Source organism: Dipodomys spectabilis, unplaced genomic scaffold (genome assembly GCF_019054845.1).
Source record: "Dipodomys spectabilis isolate Male_0828 unplaced genomic scaffold, ASM1905484v1 ptg000076l, whole genome shotgun sequence".
NCBI lineage: Eukaryota > Metazoa > Chordata > Mammalia > Rodentia > Heteromyidae > Dipodomys > Dipodomys spectabilis.
The window spans coordinates 9,493,257-9,513,922 of NW_024870753.1; the positions used below are offsets into that span (position 1 = coordinate 9,493,257).

Genomic DNA, 20,666 nt, shown 5'->3' on the forward strand with positions numbered 1-20,666 from the left:
CCCTCATATGCTGCGGCCGAGGCTGGGCTCGCGATTGGTGAGCTGGTGTCTGTCTGATTGGCAGGTGGTGGGCTGACCCCTCCCCTGGCTCGGCGTGCTCGGGATGGTGCCTGGGTGCCGTGAGTGGTTTGTGCACACTAGAGGGCGATCCTCAGCAGCTTTCTAATCTCTCCCTGATCCTGTTTGCAATTGGAAATGTATTTTTCTGTGGTTTTATTACTGATTGACCACCCTCCCCCCCCCCCCCCACAAGGAGCTTGAGCCACTGGCTGCGGATGGGCCGTCCAAGGAGTCCGCGTCTGCGCGGCCCTTACCCAGCCCCCAGCCCCTGTGCACAGGGAGACGCCTTGTTTGTGGTCCTTGCTTTTTGACCAGTGGTAGGGTCTCCTTTCTCTCAGAGATGGAAGTCTCCTCGAGGCTCAGACTTCTGGAGCAGGTTGGGTTCGCTGTGTTGCGTACGGAAGAAAGCGTGAGGTAGGCCAAGGTGCGGGTGCTTCAGGCAGTGATGTGCTATCCTGGTCAGGATAGGCCTGTGGGAGTCACAGGACTGGGTGGGTTTTGCATCTTTACTTGCTGTGTGATGGGATCCAAGTTACTTTACATCTCTGAGCTTTCACCTCAGTCTGCAATAAGATGGACGTTACATGCGTCTGTTGTTTTGCCAGGTTAGAGATGCCTCACATTTGAAGAAGGGAGCTGGAGAAAGCACATGAAATGAGAACAGGTCCTCCTGGGCCTTTCCCTTTTCTTTCTCCTCCTTATTCTCTTCCTGTCACAAACATTTAAGGTCCTGTGACCCCCGCCTGCCCCCTCCCCCCTCTGGGCCCCTGAAGTATGCTGGGGCAGCTGTGGGGTCAGGAAGCTGCGACTGAGCCTAGACTCAAAGCAGTTCACCGCCGCTTCCCGAAGCTGCTGCCTGGCAGAGGCCAGAGCTGCCCCGGCCCATGAGGCAGCTCCTGAAGCCCTGGGCAGTATGCTGTGAACCGGCTGGCTTTCAGGTCCTGTGTGGGGAGCACTCAGGGCGTGGCCAAGTTTGGGGGCACTGTGGGAGTTGTGAAGTTAGTTTGGGGAGATGTGTTCGTGCCTGCATTTGCAAAGAAGGGGGAAGCAGAGATGGCCTTTGTTGGCCTCCATCCTTCTGTCCATGTTGCAGATCACCCCAACAGGCATAGAGGTCAGACAAGATGCTGGAGCTGGGTTCTTGCTGAGGATAACATTTGCCTTCAGGACCTGGACCACAAAATTACAGGAACAGATGCTGTTCAACTCAACCTGTCCTGGTCCAAGCCTGTTGGACGGATGCCGTTAGTGCGGGCGTTTTCCATCTTGGTTGTGAACTATGAAGTTCTCTGGGCTTGTTTAATTATATCTGTGTGTCCCTGTGTGTCTTCCTGGGGAGAGACCCCATGGCTTCTGTCAACGCTACAGAAAACTTGTCACTGGCAAGTGTAAGGTCATTTAACTGATCTGAGATACCACAGTCCAGGTTCAAATCCTGAGGTTCAGGGGGGCATTGGGTCAAACGCAGATGGACTGACACGCCATTTGCATGATTTGGATGTCACCTGTCTGTGTGGAAATGCCTGCCAGTGCGCCCTCACCTCAGCCCTTCCCATTGCATGTCTAGCTGCTGCTCCCAGGAGTCCCCACAGATCCACAATGCACTGGGTTAGGTTACTCTGGAATGAAGTAACTTGATGGGCGTGGCCAGTCTGGATGACATGCCCGCTGGTTCCTAGAGAAGGGCTTTTGGAGGGGTGGCTTTATTCTGGAATTCTGGATTTTGAGGCTCTCTTGAGGCATTGCTTTTTAAAATCTGTAAGGTTACATGTTCAGACTAATGCTCTGATCTGTTAAGAAACATAAGATCCAAAATTATGTCCTTAGAGTTTTGATCTCAACCTTGAGAAAAGAGATCGGGAGAGTTTATAAATCCATCACTCAATGAGTGTTTATTAAATGCCAATTTTATGCCCATGGAGGTTTTAGTCAGATAACGCCTGACCCCGAGGGCAGGTGCTCCTAGTTGCTGGGGGAGGTGAACAGATTTTAGCAGCACAAGGTAATCCGGGTCAGGAGAAAGGCATCGGCACCACGGAGTCACGTGAGAGCCACCAACTGGGCAGGCCCTGGGGAAATGGGGTTCAGTCTCAGCATTTATCAGACAGGCCCACATGAGGGCCGTCCGAGCTCTACTCTGCAGCCGGGCAGATCTGAGTTCCAAGGCTCCGCCGCCGCTCTCTGGTTCTGAACCTCTGTTAGCTACCTTGTCCTGGTCTCTGTTTCCTCATTTTTAACAAGGGCATCAACACTACAGAGCGGTGAGGGTTAAACCAGAGCACTTAGGTAGGATGCCAGTCCCTCCATAGGAGGCTGAGATCTGGAGATCAAGGTGGGAAACCCCCTCATCTCCAATTAACCAGCAAAAAGTGGAAGTGGAGGTGAGGCTCAGGTGGTAGAGTACTGGCCTTAAGCAAAAGGCCATGTCAGATCACCAGACCCTGAGTTCAAGCCCCAGTACTGGCACTAAATTTTTTTTTTTTTTTTTGCTGGGAAGGTGGCTCAGTGGTAGAGCGCTCGCCTTGCATGCATGAGGCCCTGGGTTCGATTCCTCACCACATAAGCAAAAAGAAAAAAAAAGCCAGAAGTGGTATTGTGGCTCAAGTGGTAGAGCGCTAGTCTTGAGCTGAAGAGCTGAGGGACAGCGCCCAGGCCCAGAGTTCAGGCCCCACAACCGGACCCAAAAAAAAAAATTTCTTTTTTTTGAAAACTAAACATAATTTAGGGTTTTTTGTGTTTTCATACTTAGCATGTTGCCCTAATTTTTCACCATTCATTTTGGGTCCATATAGAAACTTGACCATGGTTTGTACTCGTACTCGGCTGCCCCCAACCATCAAAGGAGCACACTGGTGACTTAGCGTGGGCAGCACAGGTGTGTTTCCCCAGCAGGTGAGTTCAGAGGCTCGGGCGTGCTGGTGACAGAGCCGTGTGTCTGTTACGATCGTGAGAGAATGCGGTGGGCACCGGGATCTTCTGAGTGCTTTTCCTTTTGTAAGTGGTGGGGAGAGTCCTGGAGGTGGACAGTGAGCAGTTTGCAGACTGCGTCATCAGAGGCTGTCCCACGGAGGCCAGCAGACGGGGGAGCGGCAGTGGACACCTGTCACACAATTACGAAGGACAGTGACAAATTCTGGATTCATTTTCTGGCTAGCAGAGTAATCAGGCCATAATGAGAGCAGGCAGGCTTCATGTTGGTTCACGAGCAGGCTTGCCATTCCTTGTCAACTGATTAAAAAATTAGCATAACGATTACAAATCTTTGTTCATTTTGAAAGGCAGGGGCAATATGTCCTGATTAGATATGCCTCTCTCTGGCTGTTATTACATTATACTTTGTTATGGAATGCTCCTGTCTTATCTTTGATTATAAGTTTCTAGAGATCAAGGTGTGTGTGTGTGTGTGTGTGTGTGTGTGTGTGTGTGTGTGTGTGTGTGTGTGTGTGTGTGTGTGTGTGTGTGTGTGTGTGTGTGTGTGGTGTGTATGGGGGGGGGGTAATGTTGGATTTTGAAAATTCATGATTTACCTGGGCCATGAACCAACGTAATGAACACACCACCATTACATATTATTTTAATATAGTGAGTACACCCAATTACTGCTGGGTGAATACAGCAGAGCCTGAGGCTCTGTGGACCCCTAGTTCCAAGGAAACCACTGTGACATGAAAACCCAGGAAGGCCCAGGATGCTCCGGGCGCAGTGCTGCTCCCCGTGTGTGCGATTCATTCTCCCCATAGTGCCACCGTGCTCCTCACACCCCCGTGCACCGCAGATCTCCAGCTATCACTTAACGTAAGCACAGTGCGTGGACATTTCTGGCTTGGGAGGATTACCCTTTTGGGGCACTATTTGTTGTTTTCACCAAATAAAAGGCAGAGAGACACTTGCCAGGCTATGTGATTTAAACAAACTTGACGATGAGGTGGGGCCAGAGGCTCTTACCTACCCCAACCGAATTTAAAATCCATCTGTCTGTCTGTCTGCCTATCTATCTATCACTTATCTATCGATTCATTCATGAATGAATAGCTGTGCTTGGTCAAGACCATATGAAATAAATCTGCACTAGAAACATAGGAAAAGCAGTAGAGAAAACGTAGGGGTGGAAGGTGGGTTGGGGGGCAGTGGTTGACCATCACTAGGGTTAACTTGTATCCCTGACCCCCCGACTCCTAGTGGCTATTGTCATCAGAGCCTGAAGGTCACAGGCCTGGTAAGTATGGACTGCAACTCTGGAATCCCGGTGCTAAACCACAGCACACATCAAGGACAGGCCAGGCCAGGGGTCAGTTCAGACTTACCGCACAGATGCAAGTTACATTTCTACCAGCAGTAGCTTCTCACTGTCTCCTTTTACTGTGAAATGAGGAACCCTGGCTTCATCCAGGGTTTTTCGTTTTTGTCTCTTGGCAACCCTCAGAATAGGTAACTTAGTTGGGAAGGAGAAAGCCCCATGTGGTGAGGGTGAGCGGGCAGCAGCTGGCCGTGGGCGATGGGTGCCCCTTTCTGAGAGAATCTGTTTGTAAGCCCCCACCAGGTCTCCAGCACCAGCGTTTACCCCAGATTCTCCTAAGAACAAGCCGGGAGGAATCTGCCCTGTTCTTCCATCTGGCTGGAGAGATTTCTTTGGTTAGACTCGCAGTTGCGGTGGGTGGAGTCAGGCTACCCTCTCCTTCCTGGTCCGGAGGGGCCGATGGGGTTCCATGGGGTGTGTGTTTTCCTGACTCTCCAACTCCTACCTCCTAGAGAGAGGCTGGCCTTCTGTCTACCAGCAGAGGAGGCCTTGTCAGCCAGGACAGACTGGTGAATGACAGGCGGACTGACTGATCTCGAGCGGGGCTTTGGAGAGCGAGGGCAGGGGGTGCAGGAGAAGTCTTCTTTGAGATTTCCCCTGGCAGAGAGGGTGAGGGCCTGGGAACCCCTGTCCCCTCCAAAAGCCAGCCTCGTGGGAGAGGAATGTCAAGAGGGCTCGAACCATCAGAGCAGACAGAGCAGAGCCTTGGGCTCTGCAGGGAGCTGGCGCCCAGCAGCTGGCCCGGGAGGAGGCTTCCAGACCGCAGAGGGGTGGAGGGCCTTGTGGTGCCACATCCATGCTTTACCTTTTGGTTTTTCCTGCCTCTGCCCGCACATCCCTCAGTACATATGGGACACTGGCTCCAAAATGTTCTGCAGATCCCTAGTCCATCAAAGCCCAAGCTTCTTTTTTTTTTGGGGGGGGGGGGTCCGCTCGTGGAGCCTGAACTCTGGGCCTGGGCGCTGTCCCTCAGCTCTTCAGCTCAAGGCTAGCACTCTACCACTTGAGCCACAGCGCCACTTCTGGCTTTTTTCTTTTTGCTTATGTGGTGCTGAGCAATTGAACCCAGGGCCTCAGGCATGCAAGGCAAGCGCTCTACCACTGAGCCACCTTCCCAGCCCCAAGCCTCTTGCACGCAGCGGAACATCAGTGCACATCCTTCCCCTTTAGGACCCAGTGCAAGTATGGATGCCATGTCAATAGCTGGTAGGCTGTGTTGCTCAGGGACTAATGACCAGGCAAGAGTCTGTGGGGGTGGGGTCTGGCGGACGCCCCCTCCTCTCCCCTTGTGCCTGGCTGACCACCTTGCTCGCCTGCCCTAGGGGAACCCCTGGAGTCTCAGGTGGAGGTCGGGGGTCTGGACACCACTAGCCGCGCTTGCCCTTGCTGTCCCGGGAGCTGGTGAGCCTCCACCCGCCTGGCGCGGGTCCCTGTGTCGCCGGCCTGTGGCAGGGAGGCAGGGAGGCAGGGCTGTGCTCAAGGACGCAAGGAGAGCCGGGACAGGAGGGGAGGGCCGGCCGGAAGGCTCCAAGCTGGGAGCTGCCACAGATGAACAGCCCAGAAGGCCAGGCCAAGGCCTGCAGGGCCACACTGTCACCCTGGTGGGGTGGCGGAGGGTGGAGAGCCTGGAGGGCGGAGGGAGGGCGGGGGAGGAGGAGGGACGGAGAAGGGGTGGGGAGCACCTGAGGGGCCATCTGCCGGCCCCCAGCTCAGCCTCTATAGAGGCGGCCTGGAGTGTGGAGGAGGGGGAGGGGATGGTTGTGGGAAGGCAGGCTGCGCCCTCCCCCGCGCCTCTCGCTTGCTTCCTGACCTCCAAAATGCTCCTTAAATATAACACTCCAGCGCCTGATGACTGCCGGCCGGAGCTGCGCCTGGCTCCCCAGCGTGTGACTGCGGCACCGCGCTGCCCCAGTTCAGTCAGCAAGGAGAGGCCCTGCGATGCCCGGGACTGCGGCCTGCTGGCCTGGACAAGGGGCCGGAACACGGAGGGCCCCTCCAGACAGGGACCCGGGGGCCTGGGGGACTTACCAAGGTCACCGTGAGGCGGAGAAAGGGCTTAGGGGCCTGGTGGCCAGCGGGGGGGGGGGGGGGGTGAGGGGGGCGGTGAGCAGGGGGAGGTGACCCCTCTGGCTGTACCTGTCCCTATTTTTGGAGGCATAAAGCCATTTTCGTTGGATTATGCAGCAAGAAGGCTTTCAAGGCCCATAGGAATCATCCCCTTCCCCCCCCAAAAAAACAATCAAAGTAGTTGAAATCTCTCACCTGTCATCCTAGCTACTCAGGAGGCTGAGATCTGAGGATTGCAGATCAGAGGCAGCCTGGGCAGGAAAGGCCGCCAGTCTCTTACCTCCAATTAACCATCCCAAAATACAGGAAGTAAAACTGTGGCTCAAAGTGGTAGAGAGCTAGCCTTGAGCAAAAAGCTCAAGGATAACACCCAGGCTCTGAGTTCATTACTGACAAAACAAAACCACCAAGAAAACCCCAACATTTCAAACCCAGTGCAGTTTGGAAGAAACCACGGAAGCAATGAAAGGCTTATTTAACGCAAACTGATGCTCCAGTAATCAAACCACAAGCCATGTCCAAACTTGGAGGGTATCTTTGTTTTGTTTTGCCAGTCCTAGGGCTTGAACTCAGGGCCTGGGCACTGTCCCTAAGCTGCTTTTGCTCAAGGCTAGCACTCTACCACTTGAACCACAGCGCCACTTTTGACTTTTTGTGTTGATGTGGTACTGAGGAATTGAACCCAGGGCTTCATGCATGCTAGGCAAGCACTCTACCACCAAGCCACCTTCCCAGCTCCAAACTTGGAGATTTTTGAAACTGTCCAGGTTGGCTTTGAACCTCGATCCTCAGATCCTCAGCCTCCTGAGTAGCTAGGATTATAGGTGTGAGCCACCGGCGCCCAGCACTTGGAGATTTTTGAAACTGCATGTCATGTAAAACTCTGTTATAGTCTAGCCCCTCTGCTCCTTGTCCTACCAAGTCTGCTCACAAAAACTCAAAGGAGAAGATGGACACCCAGTTATTTATTAACCACAACTGTTTTCATCCAATATTGAGCAGTTTCAAGGTATCTATAAGACACAAATATACAAATGATTCACTTATTAACAGGCAGAGATGACACTAGTTGTCCTGAACTGATTTGGGGGAGGGTGGAGGAAGAGAATAAAAAAGTATAAAATGTATGAAGTATAAAGAGAAAAGACAACTATGCTCTGGTGGCTCATGCCTGTAATCCTGGCTACCTAGGAGGCTGAGATCTGAAGATCTCGGTTCAAAGCCAGCCCGGGCAGGAAAGTCCCTTAGACTCTTATTTTCAATAAAGCAGCAGAAAACCCAAAGTGGCGCTGTGGCTCAAAGTGGTAGAGCACTAGCCTTGGGCAAAAGAGCTCAGGGACAGCACCCAGGCCCTGAGTTCAAGCCCCACAACTGACAAAAAATAAATAAAAGGGGTGGGGGGAGGAAGAGAACAGGCAAATGTCGAGCGTCCTGTGTTGTCCTGCGAGCTCCGCCATTCTCTTCAAGGTCTTTTTTTCTTTGTGCACGTGCCAGTCCTGGGGCTTGCGCTCACGGTCTCTCACTCTCGGTTGGATTTTTCACTCAGGCGTGTGTGACTTGAGTCACATCTCCACTTCCAGCTTTGTTGCTGATTAAGTGGAGATAAGGTCTCCTTGGATTTTATTGCCTGGGCTTTGTACTTCAGGCCTCAGACCTCAGCCTTCAGATTGGCTACGATTATAGACATGAGCCGCCAGTGCCCGTCCTAAGCACCTGTTTGAAAATCTTGGTCATTCTCTCACTTTTTAGGTTTATGGCTATGGAGTAGAGTTATTTGTTTTCGTTGTTCTTCATGAGGTATGGAATACTCACCTCCGTCTTCCCTGACTCCCCTTCTCTGTTTAGTGTTGTGCTTCTGAGATTCATCCGTTCTGTGGAAGAGAAAGTATGGTGCATGTACACATACAGTGCTGTCTACTGTTCCATTGCCACAACAGCCCAGTATTGGTCTTCCGCGTTGCTATCCATTGTTTTGCTCGCAGGTTCCTTCTTTTGCCGGTTGGCCCTGTTATTCTGGAGAGGGTCCCACAGTGTTCTGACGTGAGCTGCTGTCTCCCTGGAGCAGGATGGCTCATAGGAGCTGCGGCTTAACTTCATAATTGGATTGTTGAACTTAGGCCTCCCTTTCCCAGCTCTTGTCTAACACTCAATAATGCCAGGCTTTGATTTTGTTGGGTCTGAAATGGCTTCTTGTGGCATTCTGAATGTGTATTTCCCCAAGTCCTAACCAAGGTGGAGTGCCTGACCACCTATTCATTCGTTATTTCCTTATTCAAATCTTTTGCCTATTTCCGTCATGTCTCTGGCCCATGTCAGAGCTGGTAGAAGTTTCATGAACAGTTCTTTTCCTGGTGTGTGTTGGAAATACTTTGTGGGGGGGGGGGCAGTGCTGTGAGGGGCAGTGCTGGGGTTTGAACTCGGGGCCCTGTGCTGGGGTGTTCCACTCCTGCTAACCTTTAACAGGTATCTCTCCATAAAGACCTTGCCTTTTCCCCCAGTCCTTTGGAATGAGCACAAGTTGTGCATGTTGGCTCTGCTTGGCATGTGGTTCTCTTCTGCGCCTGTTGGGTTTTGTGCGTTGAGTGGGTAAGCCTCAGTTCCAGTCAGCTGGTTGGTGATGGTGGTTTTCCCCTTGCTTCCAGGTGGGGCTTTGGACTGGCCAATTTTCCTAGGTTGGCCTTGGGCTGGGCTCCTCCTACCTTCGGAGTAGCTAAGACCACAAGTATGTCTACCATGCCCAGCTTGTTGTTTGTTCTGGTACTGGAGCTTGAACTCAGGGCTTTTTCATTCAAGGTTGGTTTTCTACCACTTGAGCCACAGCTCCACTTCTGGCTTTTGGTGGTTAATTGGAGATAAGAGTCTCATAGACTTTCCAGCCAGGGCTGCCTTTGAAGTGCTATCTTCAGATCTCAGCTTTCCAAGTAACGAGGATTACAGGCGTGATCCACCAGCACCAAGCCCCAGCTTGATTTTGAGACAGGGTCTTGCTAGCTCTTGGCTGGACTAGCCTGCAATCATGATCTAGTTATCTCTTATGACCTGGAGAGTTGATGGGCTAGCACAGGAATCTTCATATCTACCCAGAGTCCTCTCAGTGAGGTTCTCAGAGTGGCTGGATCACTGGACCTGTGAGTTTGAGGGATTGGAGTATCTAGGTCTTGAAAGACAGGTCTGTGCTGAAGGTAGGGCTTGGGTGGAGGGGCCCAGACGCTTGGAAAGGTAGCTTCAGGTGTGTTCCAGAGGCCTGAGGCATGGAGCGGGGCCTGGCACGGGCTGTGGTTGGACTCCATACCCCATGTTTTGACTGTATATCCCAGAAGCAGCACGGTGTCCTGGAGTGTCTCCTCTAAGCCCTCTGGACAGACTGCAGTGATTGCACTTGAATAAAGTTTGCATGGGTCACTTAAATTAAACCCTTGCTTCTGCCCCTGCCCGAGGGAGGGTGGAGTGCTGAGAGCCAGGGGCCCCTCCTGCCTTCAGGAAGCTCACCCCTGCGAGGAGGGAGGCAGACCGAGCAAATTCCGGTCCCAGGAGTCTTTCAGCCCGGGAGCTGCACCCCAGGTTTTGTAGAAGACTAGGCAGGCGATGAGCACACGGTCTGGGGTGATCTGTGAACTGTTTGGGGGCCAGTTTGGGGAATAGCTTATTATGGTTCAGTTGAAGGTTGCTATTTCATAATTAATCTCCTCTTTGTTCATTCCCAACCATCCGCATTTCTGACCCAGATAGTCAGAAACTGGGGGAAGTTGGTGTGGAACTCCTGCGTCCTGGCCTTGGGGGGTTTCACTTAGGGGGAGCCAGGCCCTCCTCTCTGGGAGTCCTGTGCTCCCCACGGAGGTCCCCAGGGCTGTGTGTCCTGCGGTGCAGTGGGGCGCGGTGCAGTTCTTGGAGCCCCTAAGTGGTGACAAAGTGCCGTTTACACCCCAAGCCGGACTCTTGCAATGCCCAGGGTTGCTGGGGCAGGTAACGGAGGGGCAGAGGAGAACTGGACCCTGTGTCCTGCTGGGAGTGGCCCTGCCTGCCGCGGTCGTTGGACAGGGTGAGGACGGGGAACTCCAGTGCAGCCCACACCTTGGGGGCTTGGGATGGGGTTTCTGAGGTTTGCTGGGATTTGGGGTCTGGGTTCCCTTCCCCTGCCGGCTGTGGGACATCGGATGCCTCCGGCGGTGCTGCCCCTCTCCCCTCCCTTCCCGGAGCCCGGTCCTGGGCAGCACGCACGCAGTCCCTGGCGGTCTGTCCCACCCTGGGACAGAACGGGCACTGTGTCTTTAAATGGGCGGAAGTGGCTGGCAGAGCTGCGCTTGGGGCTCGGTACTGCATTGATTAGGAGATTACATGGAGCCGCAGGAGCAGCCTGTGGGGAGCGAGGGGCCGGTTCTGCCAGGTCTGAGCTCTTCCTCGGCCGTCCTCCCCCGGGCTGCCCGGGGCAGATAGGAGCGCGGGAGGGAGGGTGGCGGCCAGCCTGCCCGTGGACAGCGGCTCCCGGGCTGGCGGGCGGGCTGGGCAGCCTCCCCGGCATCTGCCCATCCTCACTGGAAGCCGCGGCGCCGCAGCAGCGGCCGGAGCTGCTCGGGCCTGGGGCTGGATTTGCAGAAGCTGCCCCGGGCCTCCTGGCCGGGCTTCCTGCTGGAAGAGGCGCCGTGGGGAGCAGCAGCCGTTGGGGTGCCCTCTCCCTCTCTCTTTCTCCTCTCTCTCTCCCTCTCTCTCCTCCTCTCTTGTGTGTGAGTCGCGGTCCATGGGATTCTGTTCTTCTGGGACTCGGTCATCTTTCCCACTATGTTCTGGGACCTCGGGAGCTACGCCCGGGATGCTAAGCACGCGGCGGGCCGATGGTCCTGACTGTACTAATGAAAGGATTCAAGCTGTCTTGGTAAGTGGAGGAGGGGGCTCCTTCTCCCCCATCTTTCTTCAACCCTGGCGGGGTCCCTCCCTGCACCTCAGCAGCTCCCAGAGATCTCCTTGGGTGAGGCCTGAGCTGCAGATGGGGTGACACTCCAAGTTGGGGTATACACCCCCCAGCCTCTGCACTGCTATAGCATTTCAGCCCCCCCTAAAGATAAGAGGGGTCCGGAAGTTGGGGGAGGGGCTGGGGAGAGAATCTAACTGCAGCAGAAGAGTCTCCAACTTTGAGGGCTGATGAGTGCACAGGGAGGGGGCTTCTTAGAGGAAGATCCCGCCCTGGGGGCTGGGGGGGCCCTGTGCCCGTGGCTGGGCTGGGCACCGCTAGGCTCTGCACCCCAGGATGGATACCAGGGTTGGGGCATATTTTAAATATCGGGTGCTTGGGGCCCCCTGAGCTGTGCCAGCGGCTCTGACAGCCGTGGAGAGGGTGAGAGAGGAGCCAGATCCCCTTCTAGGGGGCTGTCTGTCTGTCTGCAAAGAAGGGCGGACGGTCTGCCCCCTGCAGCCCCAAGCGCGCACCTTGGGGCTCTTCTCAAATGCCGGCCTTGGCATTGGAGCCCAAGAGGAGCTTTTTGCTTTGCTTGCTTGGGGTGTGGGGGAGCCTTGAATTCTAGCAACAGACGTAGTCAGAGTATTTTTACCTTCCATTTTAAAAATAACACTCTTATTGCTCTCTCTTCTTTGATCCGCGGAGGACCAGATGGGTGGCTGAACTGGCTTTTTGTCTGGTTGAGAAGCTGCAGATTTAGCTCAGGAAAACTTTGTTCTCCCAGGGAAATCTGGGCAATGTGTGCAGCCGAGGTCTCCCCCCCCCCCACACCTCCCAGCCTGGGGGGAGGGTGAGATGGAGGGGGGCAGCCTTTTCCCCTTGAACAAGGTGGAGGTGGGAGGCACAGAGGAGCTTGGGAGCGCTCCCTGCAGGGCTGCAGCCCAGCTCCACTCCGTGGCCTCAGGCCTCCCCTGCAGCTGAACCTCCACTTGGGTCTCTGGGTGGCAGGTTGAATGGGTATCAGGTAGTTGAGGGAAAGAGTCTTTGCTGGGCTCTAAGCCACATCTGGCTTTCCAGTAACCCCTTCCCTAGATTAACCCCCCTCCTTCCCCCCAAGACAATCAGCTCAGTTGTCTTCCTGTAGGCCAGAAGGTCCTTCATTGGCTCTTGAAAAGGTGGCTTGAAGAGGCTGAGGGAGGAGCTGTTCCCGCAGGCTTAACTCTTAAGCACTGGGAGACTCCCAAGCCCGGTTCTGAGGTCCCTCCCTCCCACGTTCAGTCCTGTGCCCAAGGAGAATGCTCGGCAGAGGTGTCTGCACCAGCCACCCTGTCTTTGTTCCTGTGGGGCCACGCTCCCCGCCTGGTCCTACTGAGTTGCAGATTATCAGCAGAGCTCACTGTCCCGGGGATTCAGTCACCCAGGGGCTCCTTCCCCTGCGGTCAGCACGCCAGCCCAGCCCACCAGGCAAGCCTGGCTGTCATTCACATGGGACATCACTTCAATGCAGAGGGGTCTCTGCTCGGCCTGGACTGCCCCCCCCCCCAGGGACTTGCAGAGATGTTTGCCTTTAAAATCTGCCTTGCGTATCTCTTGATGCATTTCAACAAGGAATGCAATGCTCAGCCGAGCACTGGAATTGGCTCACCTTGGTCTGCTTGGGCCTGACATTGGGGGGGGGGGGGGGGGAAGGGATGTCCTGTTCAACTGTTCAATCATGGGTCACTGTTCCCTTAAATACGGTATCCCTCCCCCCATATTTGTTTTGTGGATGTTTGAAAGCAGGACGCTCCCTCCTGAGGGATGACCAAGCACGTTGCCTGCCTTGTGGCTGGCGCTGGACGGACAGCGCAGGGCCTGTGTTTGAAAGCGTTTCTGGGAGTGCTGTGGACGTCTGCTCTGTGAGGGCACAGAGACCAGGATAGCGCCGCCCAAAGTAGGACAGTAGCAGCCGGCCGGCTGGAAACTTACCAGGGCTCAGCCACCACGCCGCGCTCGCAGCACTGGGGGAAACTGAGACAGAGTGGGGGAAGTGGCCTGTGTGAGGGCACCCAGAGAGAACTCCTGGCTTTGGGGTGGCCGCGGGGGCCCTCCCCATGACACACGCCTGGGGGTCCTCACTCCTGGGCAGTGTGTGTCCCATGCTCTGCAGTTTTTCATCCTGGCTCTGTCATAGTGAATAACTGAATGAGACATGTGTGTGTGTGTGTGTGTGTGTGCGCACGCGCACGCACGTGCGTGCGTGCGTGCATGCACCGGTACTAGGGCTTGAACTCAGGGCCTGAGCGCTGATCCTAAGGCTTTTTGCTTCTGGGTTTTTGGTGGTTAACTGGAGATAAGAGTCTCACTGACGTTCTTGCCTGCTGGCTTCTTCCTTCAATCCTTAGGCCTCAGCCTCCTGAGAAGGTAGGACTACAGGCATGAGCCACCAGTGCTTGGCTCCAGCCAGGCCCCTTTAACGGTGTGGAAATGTGTTCTCTCACGTGACTCTTCCCGTAATCCCCACAAAGTGACCCCTGACTCCTCTTGAGAGCCAGGGAAACTGAGGTACAGAACAAAGAAGTGCTTTGGTTAAATTTATGTGAATGAAAGCCAGATGTAACGTCTCCCTTTATCTTCCTTCTGGCTGGGGCCCGAGGTGAGAGGGAGGTGTATCTGTGTTCAGGTCTGCTCTCCTGGAGAGCAGCTCACGGCTGAGCCAGCATCGCAACCAGCTCTTCATTCTGGAATTGCGGATCCAGGCCGTATTATCTTGACCTTTGCTCTGGCATTCAGGAGTTAAACCTGGTGGAAAGGCTACCCATCATCATGGTCATAAAGGGCCACACACTCACAGATGGATGGAGACCCTACACACCGGCGCTCGCACACGCGCGCGCACACACACACACACAAGTACGTGAGCCAATAAGCGCTAAGGGTCCCAAAATGCGACGAAGAACCAAATAATCTCAGAGCCGGGTGCTGGTGGCTCACACCTGTAATCCCAGCTACTCAGGAGGCTGAGATCTGAAGACTGTGGTTCACAGCTAGCCTAGGTAGGAAAATCCAGTTAACCAGCAAAAGGTTAGAGATGGAGCTGTTGCCAAGGGGTAGAGTACCAGCCTTGAGAAAAACAGGAACAGCACTGAGGCCCTGACTTAAAGTCCCAGTATCAGCACAAACAAATAAACAACCCCCATCCATTCCAGCTATGGTGGAGGTTTCTCTGGGTAAAGGTCTGGGAGGAGGCTTGAATACAGAGTAGTTGGGGGACCGCACCTCCAGCGTGGTGGGCTTATCGCAGGGCATTTTTGGATGCTGCCTCTGATATGTGTCTGTGATTGACAAGTGGCCTGTCTCAGGAGACGGCAGGAGACAGGTGCCCCATCCTGTGTCTCTGGCGTTGGGCATGAGGCCGTCCTGGAGGACAGCTCAGTGACGGCGTCTGCCCGTCACTTTGTGGGCGAGGTGAGGGTAGCAGTGGAGGGGGCGGAGTAGGGTCCCTAACGTTAGAAAGCCAGCGTCCCCGTTCCTGCATGGCGCTCCCCTTCTCTTGGTGATGTAAAGATGATTCTGCTTTCTGTAGCACCTGGGAAGCTCACACACACCAGCTCTGCTGGGGCTGTTTCCTATCTCAAGTGCTTGGTCCGCCACAGGCCCGGGTGGACCGTGTGGCTCTGTCTACGCTGTCTGCTCCTGTTCCTGGCCCTCGTATCTGTTGAGGGCCCAGGGGCCGGCACAGATGTGCAGGAGAGCTGGTGTGGGGAGAAGGTGATACTGTGTAAAAAATCAAATGACAGATCTCGTAAGAGTTCAGAGAACCTAGCCAGGCCTTTGTGTTCACACTTGAAATCTTAGCTACTCAAACAGCTGAGACCTGAGGATCACAGTTCAACACTAGGCAGGCAGGAAAGTCTGAGACTCTTATCTCCAATTAACCAGCAAAGAGCTGAAAGTGGAACTATGCTCAAGTGGTCGAGTACCAGCCAGTGAGTGAAAGAGCTTGTGTCACTGCGTTCAAGCCCTGGCTAAGAGACCTTGGTTGAGCCTAGCTCTAGACGTGTAGCAAGGGTGGCATTTAGCAAGGAGCATTCTCAGTCCCCAGAGGAGCGAGGGTTTAGAGCTCCTTTGTGTGAATTAGGAAGACAGGTCCTGGGATTGCCCAGTCACTGACTTTTGCTCAATAATTCATAGCCATCATTGGTTAGCCATATTGGTACCCAAGGTCAACTGTCCATTGTTCTCTATCTGGGCCTTGATCTGTTAGTGAAGGGAGCTCTCTTTCTTCCTGGGGCTTATCTAAACCACGAGTCTGTCTTTTGAGGTGTTTTGCTTTGCAGTTGGCCTCTGCACACCTTTTCAGAGCCAGACTTCTCAGACAGAGGGTCAGGAGGAGGTGGGTGGGGATGAAGCGTGTGGGATGTCTCTCTGTGCCTGGCAAGTTGATCCCAAGTGAGAGTCTTGTCACCCCCTTGGGGCCTGCAGGGTGGTCTCGGTGGGTGCTGCTGCTGGCCGCGGCGGGGCTGGCAGTTTTGAAACCGGGATTAAGTGACAGTGCTGGGTGGATTAGTCACCTCTCAGCTTCCTTTTACTAATGATTATTTTTCAAAGGTCATAGTCCTGCGGGCAGGCGGCATGTGATGTGCACTCTTGGTGCCCTTCTTTGGCCAGCAGGGGGTCCTGAAAATCAAACCTGGCTTGAAAGTATTATTCATTTACAAACACTGCTCAGCATGCCCACCTTCTTGTGAACAGTGTGCCGTTTATTGTTTGGGGAGGGAGGGGAGCTGGAGTTCCTCATGGCCAAGGGTACCGAGGGCAGGAGGACCGAGGACCTAGGGCCAGAGGGCCCAGCCTGTGAGATGTTAGCCCTGGAGCCAGCAGGGTAGTTCCGGGCAGTGACTGAATCTTCTGACACTACAGCTTTCTTTAAAGTGTTGTTGGGAATCTGTGGCCCACTCCTGTTATCCCAGCTTCTCAGGAGGCTGAGATCTAAGGATTGAGATTGGAAGCCAACTCAAGCAGGCGAGTCCGTGAGACTCTCATCTACCTAACCACCAAGAAGCCAGAAGTAGAGGGAGGGAGAGCACCCTGGCCTTGAGTTCACGCCCCAGTGTCAGCAGAAACGAACGGACTAAGTAACCTACTGAGCCCGGCAGGCGAGGCAGTGGCCCCTGGTTTCTCCTAAGTCCAGTTCAAGATCACTCCACCTCCCCTCAACCTCTGGACAGTCCCCCAGGGACATGTGACCCCCAGGGACATTGTGTCATGATCCTATTCCCCCCCCCCCCTTGGCTCAGTGCAGTCACCTGGGGGTGAGGACAGTCCAGTTAGGCTCACACCCGCCCTGGTTGCTGTCACTGAGCAGCTAGTACAGGAAAGCTGGGAAACGCGGGCCTCTGGAGGCAGGCTGTCACTCTAGGATGGGCCCAGCCTTTACAGGTGCCAGGAGAAGAAAGGCCTGGTGGTGAGATTGGCAGAAGACCCTCTGTGACCTTAGGCCAGGGGTCAAGTTCAGCTTGCGTCCTGTTACATACGGCTTGCTAACTAAGAATGCATCTGTGTGGGGATTTTTGTTTTTAAACAATTGAAGAAAAATCAAGGGAAAGCTGAAGTGAAAATTACATGAGATTTCATCCTTTCCCATTGGAAGCAAGCTCATACCTTGGTTTATGTATTTTGCATAAATACTATGCATGTATAGGTATTCTGCCTGCTGACGTGTTATAGCCCAGAGCTAAGCAGTTGGGACAGGAACCTGTGTCCTAAAAACCTAAAACATCCATTGTCTGAGCTCTCTTGTGCAACATTTGATTTAGACAAATAGAGTTAATTCTCAAGCATGACAAAATGCTGCACTTTGATTGCATTCTTGTAAGCTAGTAGTTTCGTTTAGTGGTTCATGCTCCTATAACAACTTACTGTGTGACAGGTGTATTTTTAATCTTACTATAGAGAAACAAACCAAAATTTTCTGAGCTATGCATTATTATTAGCTTCTGGGTGAATAACTACAGAGTCTTAAGTTCTCTGCAAAAGGTTGCATAGCTAAAAGTGTTTGAGCTGGCAGTTTGACTTCAGAATCCATACTTCTAACCATCACAGTTACAAATCCATTGGCTGAGGGCATGGCTTCAGTGGTAGAACACCTGCCTAACAAAACACAAGGTTCTGAGTTCAAATCCCAGTATGCCCTCCCACTCCCCCCCCCCCCAAAAAAAAAAGCACCACTAAAGTTAAGACAAAGCAATTGGAAGGTAGGTCTTTCCCTTTTCATTTGCCCAAGGAAGTATGAGGAGAATCTTGGGATCATTGACCAAGATGGCACTTGAAAGATACAGGGAGAGAGAGTGACATTAGCCAAAAGATTGAGAAAGGGGGTACGTGGATGGGGTTGGGTGTGGGTTGATTCTTAAAATAAAGGCTAGGGACAGTTTCAGGAGAGACCATCTGGCCTCTGAGGCCTGGGGGGGCGGGCGTGGGGGACACCAAACCAGGCCACACAAACCGGAACGAGGGTTTTGTGGGATGGAGAGAGCTGGACAGCCAGGCCAAAGGAGTAGGGGTGGGGGTAGGGATGGGGGGGGAGGGGGGAGGCTGGGGTAGAAGTTGAAGAGATGAAGCAGAGTTCATGTAGGGGCAGCTCAGATGAGAGCGACCCAGGGCCTGCTGCCCCCACTGGAGATGCCTCGGGCCAGGATGGCCAAAGAGCACAGAGACACATTTGCCAGCTCAGTGGACAGCGTGCTTGGGGCAAGAACTGGGCGTGCATGTGGACTGTGGGAACATCTGTGAAGATGAGCTTCAGTAAGGAAAATCACGGTGCCCTGGAGCCACAGGAGGGGGCACCAGCAGGAGGCCCACAAAAAGAACAAAAGGGGGGGGGATGAGCTGCCTTTCTTCTCCTCTATCTTCCTCCTTTCCTTCCCTCCCCTTCCCCCTCCCACCTCCCCTTCCATGCCTCCCAGCTCCCTGTCCCTGGTTCTGATCCAAATCTGGAGCTTTCAGCACAAGCCTTTCGGTGTGGTAAGGCTTTCCTGAGCAGAATGTGCAATGAAAATAACTTCCCTGTCCCTCAGGGCTGGGTTAAGGAGGATTTTCTTTGTGTGTGTGAAATGTTTCACCCATATCAAACAATATATGTCATATGTCCATACAACTTCAAGATAAACAAGGAAGTGGCCCGGAAGCCCCAGAACCTTTCCCACACCTGTGAAGCCATTTTTTGTTTGTTTTTGTTTGGGGGGGGGGGCTTGAACTCAGCCTAGGGGCCTGGGCGGTGTCCCTGAGCTCTTCAGCCCAAGGCAAGCGCTCTACCAGTTGAGCCACAACACTACTTCTGGCTTTTTCTGCTTATGTGGTGCTGAGGAATCGAACCCAGGGCCTCATGTGTGCAAGGCAAGCTCTCTACCACTGAGCCACCTTCTCAGTCCCATGTGAAGCCATTCTTAACATCATATTGGTGACAATATTCAAAAGCCCAGAAGACAACGCCCCAGAGAATGCAAACCTGTGCTGACACCTGGAGCCTGGGTTTTAGCATGCTTCCTGCGGCGGAGGAGGCTGCTGCTCTGCCCCTCACACCTGTATAGGCTGAGACGAAGGGACCAAGGGTCAAGCCAGCCCAGGCATCAAGATCCAGGAGAGAGACTCCTATCTCTAGTTTATCAGCAGAAAGCTCAAAGTGGAGCTGTGGCTCAAGTAGTTAAGTGGTTTTTGTTTTGGGTAGTGCTAGGATTAGAACTCAGGGCCTCATGCTTGCTAAGCAAAGCCTGGGAATGTGGCTTAGTGGTAGAGTGCTTGCCTAGTATGCATGAAGCCCTGGGTTCCATTCCTCAGTACAATATACACAAAAGAAGCCAGAAGAAGCGCTGTGGCTCAGATGGTAGAGTGCTAGTTTTGAGCAAAAGAAGCTCAGAGACAGTGGCCAGGCCCTGATCCCAGGGCTGACAAAACAAAACAAAACCACTTGCTAGGCAGGCACTGTACCACTTGAGCCACATCTCCAGCCCCAGTGCAGCTTTTGTGGTAAATACTGCCTTTCTTCTTGGCACTTAATTATATGATTTACTGGGACTTGGCATGGACATAGTGTGTTCACGGTTCCAATAATAATACTAGCACACCAATAATATTAGTTTTCGTGTTTTCTTAACTGCCCCGTGGATGTCAGTGTAGAGAGAGACTACGCCTCCAGGGAGAGAGGGAAGATACCACGACCTCACAGAGCGGCAGGATCTGGCCTGGATTGGCCAGATGACTGTCCAGCCACCCCCTCGCACTCCCTGGAGAGACTCCGCCCGGCTCGCTGTTGATGCCACCTCTCCTCCCCGCTGGAGTGATTTCTACAGCAGTCATCCGCCCTCTGCGCGTCGGGTCGGAATGTTATGTTTCTCTTGGAGCATCGGCTCTGTGGCCAGTTTTCTTTTGAGTTCTTGCTCTCCCTCTTCCTACAGATGTCCGTCTGACCTGGCCCTCCAGCGCAGTCTTGCTCCCTCTCCTGTGTAGGCGAATTGTGCGCGCGCACACACACACACACACACACACACACACACACACACACACACACACACACACACACACACACACACACACACACACACACACACACACACACACACACACACACACACACACACACACACACACACACACACACCCTGGGCTCTTGCCTGCTCACTTCTCCTCCTGACCTAGGGTGGTGTCTGCCATCTTCAGAACAGGTGCTGAAGAATGGGGGGGGGGGGGAGGGAGGTCGGTCCTAAAGTGGCAGGAAGGCTGCCTCCAGCCGCTCACTCAGGCAGGGCTCCCCAAGCATCTCTGACCTTTGTGGAGAGAGGGCGTCCTTAAAGGGACAGCAAGCTCTTTTCTTTTCTTATGGCGCATGGCCAGCCCAGATGCCAGGGACTTGAAGAGGTCTTTGTTCTGGCAAAGGCAGACATTTCCAACTGCCGGTTCCCTGCGAGGTTCAACACGTTAAGTAGCCTGGATTCCCCCACCCTCTTCTAGGCGCCGGCCATCCCAAGGCCACTTTGTCACCAGGATTAAGTCCACAATGGCCCTCGCTGGGCCACCTGCTCAGTGCCCCCTCCCAGGCTATTTGGGGGTGGTCGGGGGTGGGTGGGCAGCCCCTGTGAGCTGTACAGGGCCCTCTGCACGGACGGCCTGACATGGGCCTTCGACTGCAGGCTCTGGGTTCCGGTTCCAGAACTTCTGGGCCCCCAGAATCTGAATAGGCAACACCAGAGTTTGAGAAGCCACTGGCTTAGATGGTTGTCAGCATCATGTGGGACTCGAGGGACCCAGAAATTCTGCCTGAATCTGCACAAGGCAGCTCCTCATTGGGGATCTGGGGAGGGGACCCTGGAGCTG

At 53.9% G+C, this 20,666-nt stretch overlaps 1 protein-coding gene across 9 annotated transcripts in view; it reads left to right on the forward strand.

The window, feature by feature from the left end:
* The window catches only part of Gramd1b (GRAM domain containing 1B), a 118,069-nt gene that overhangs the window by 41,654 nt on the left and 55,749 nt on the right, over positions 1 to 20,666 (forward strand). The window contains exon 1 of one of the 9 annotated variants that reach the window (XM_042682811.1): positions 11,270 to 11,294. The exons of the other annotated variants lie outside the window; for them this stretch is intronic. Coding sequence (XP_042538745.1) covers positions 11,272 to 11,294 — 23 coding nt within the window. The 5' untranslated portion in view covers positions 11,270 to 11,271. Of the gene's footprint in view, positions 1 to 11,269; positions 11,295 to 20,666 lie in introns of those variants that run through there. 9 annotated transcript variants of the gene reach the window in all.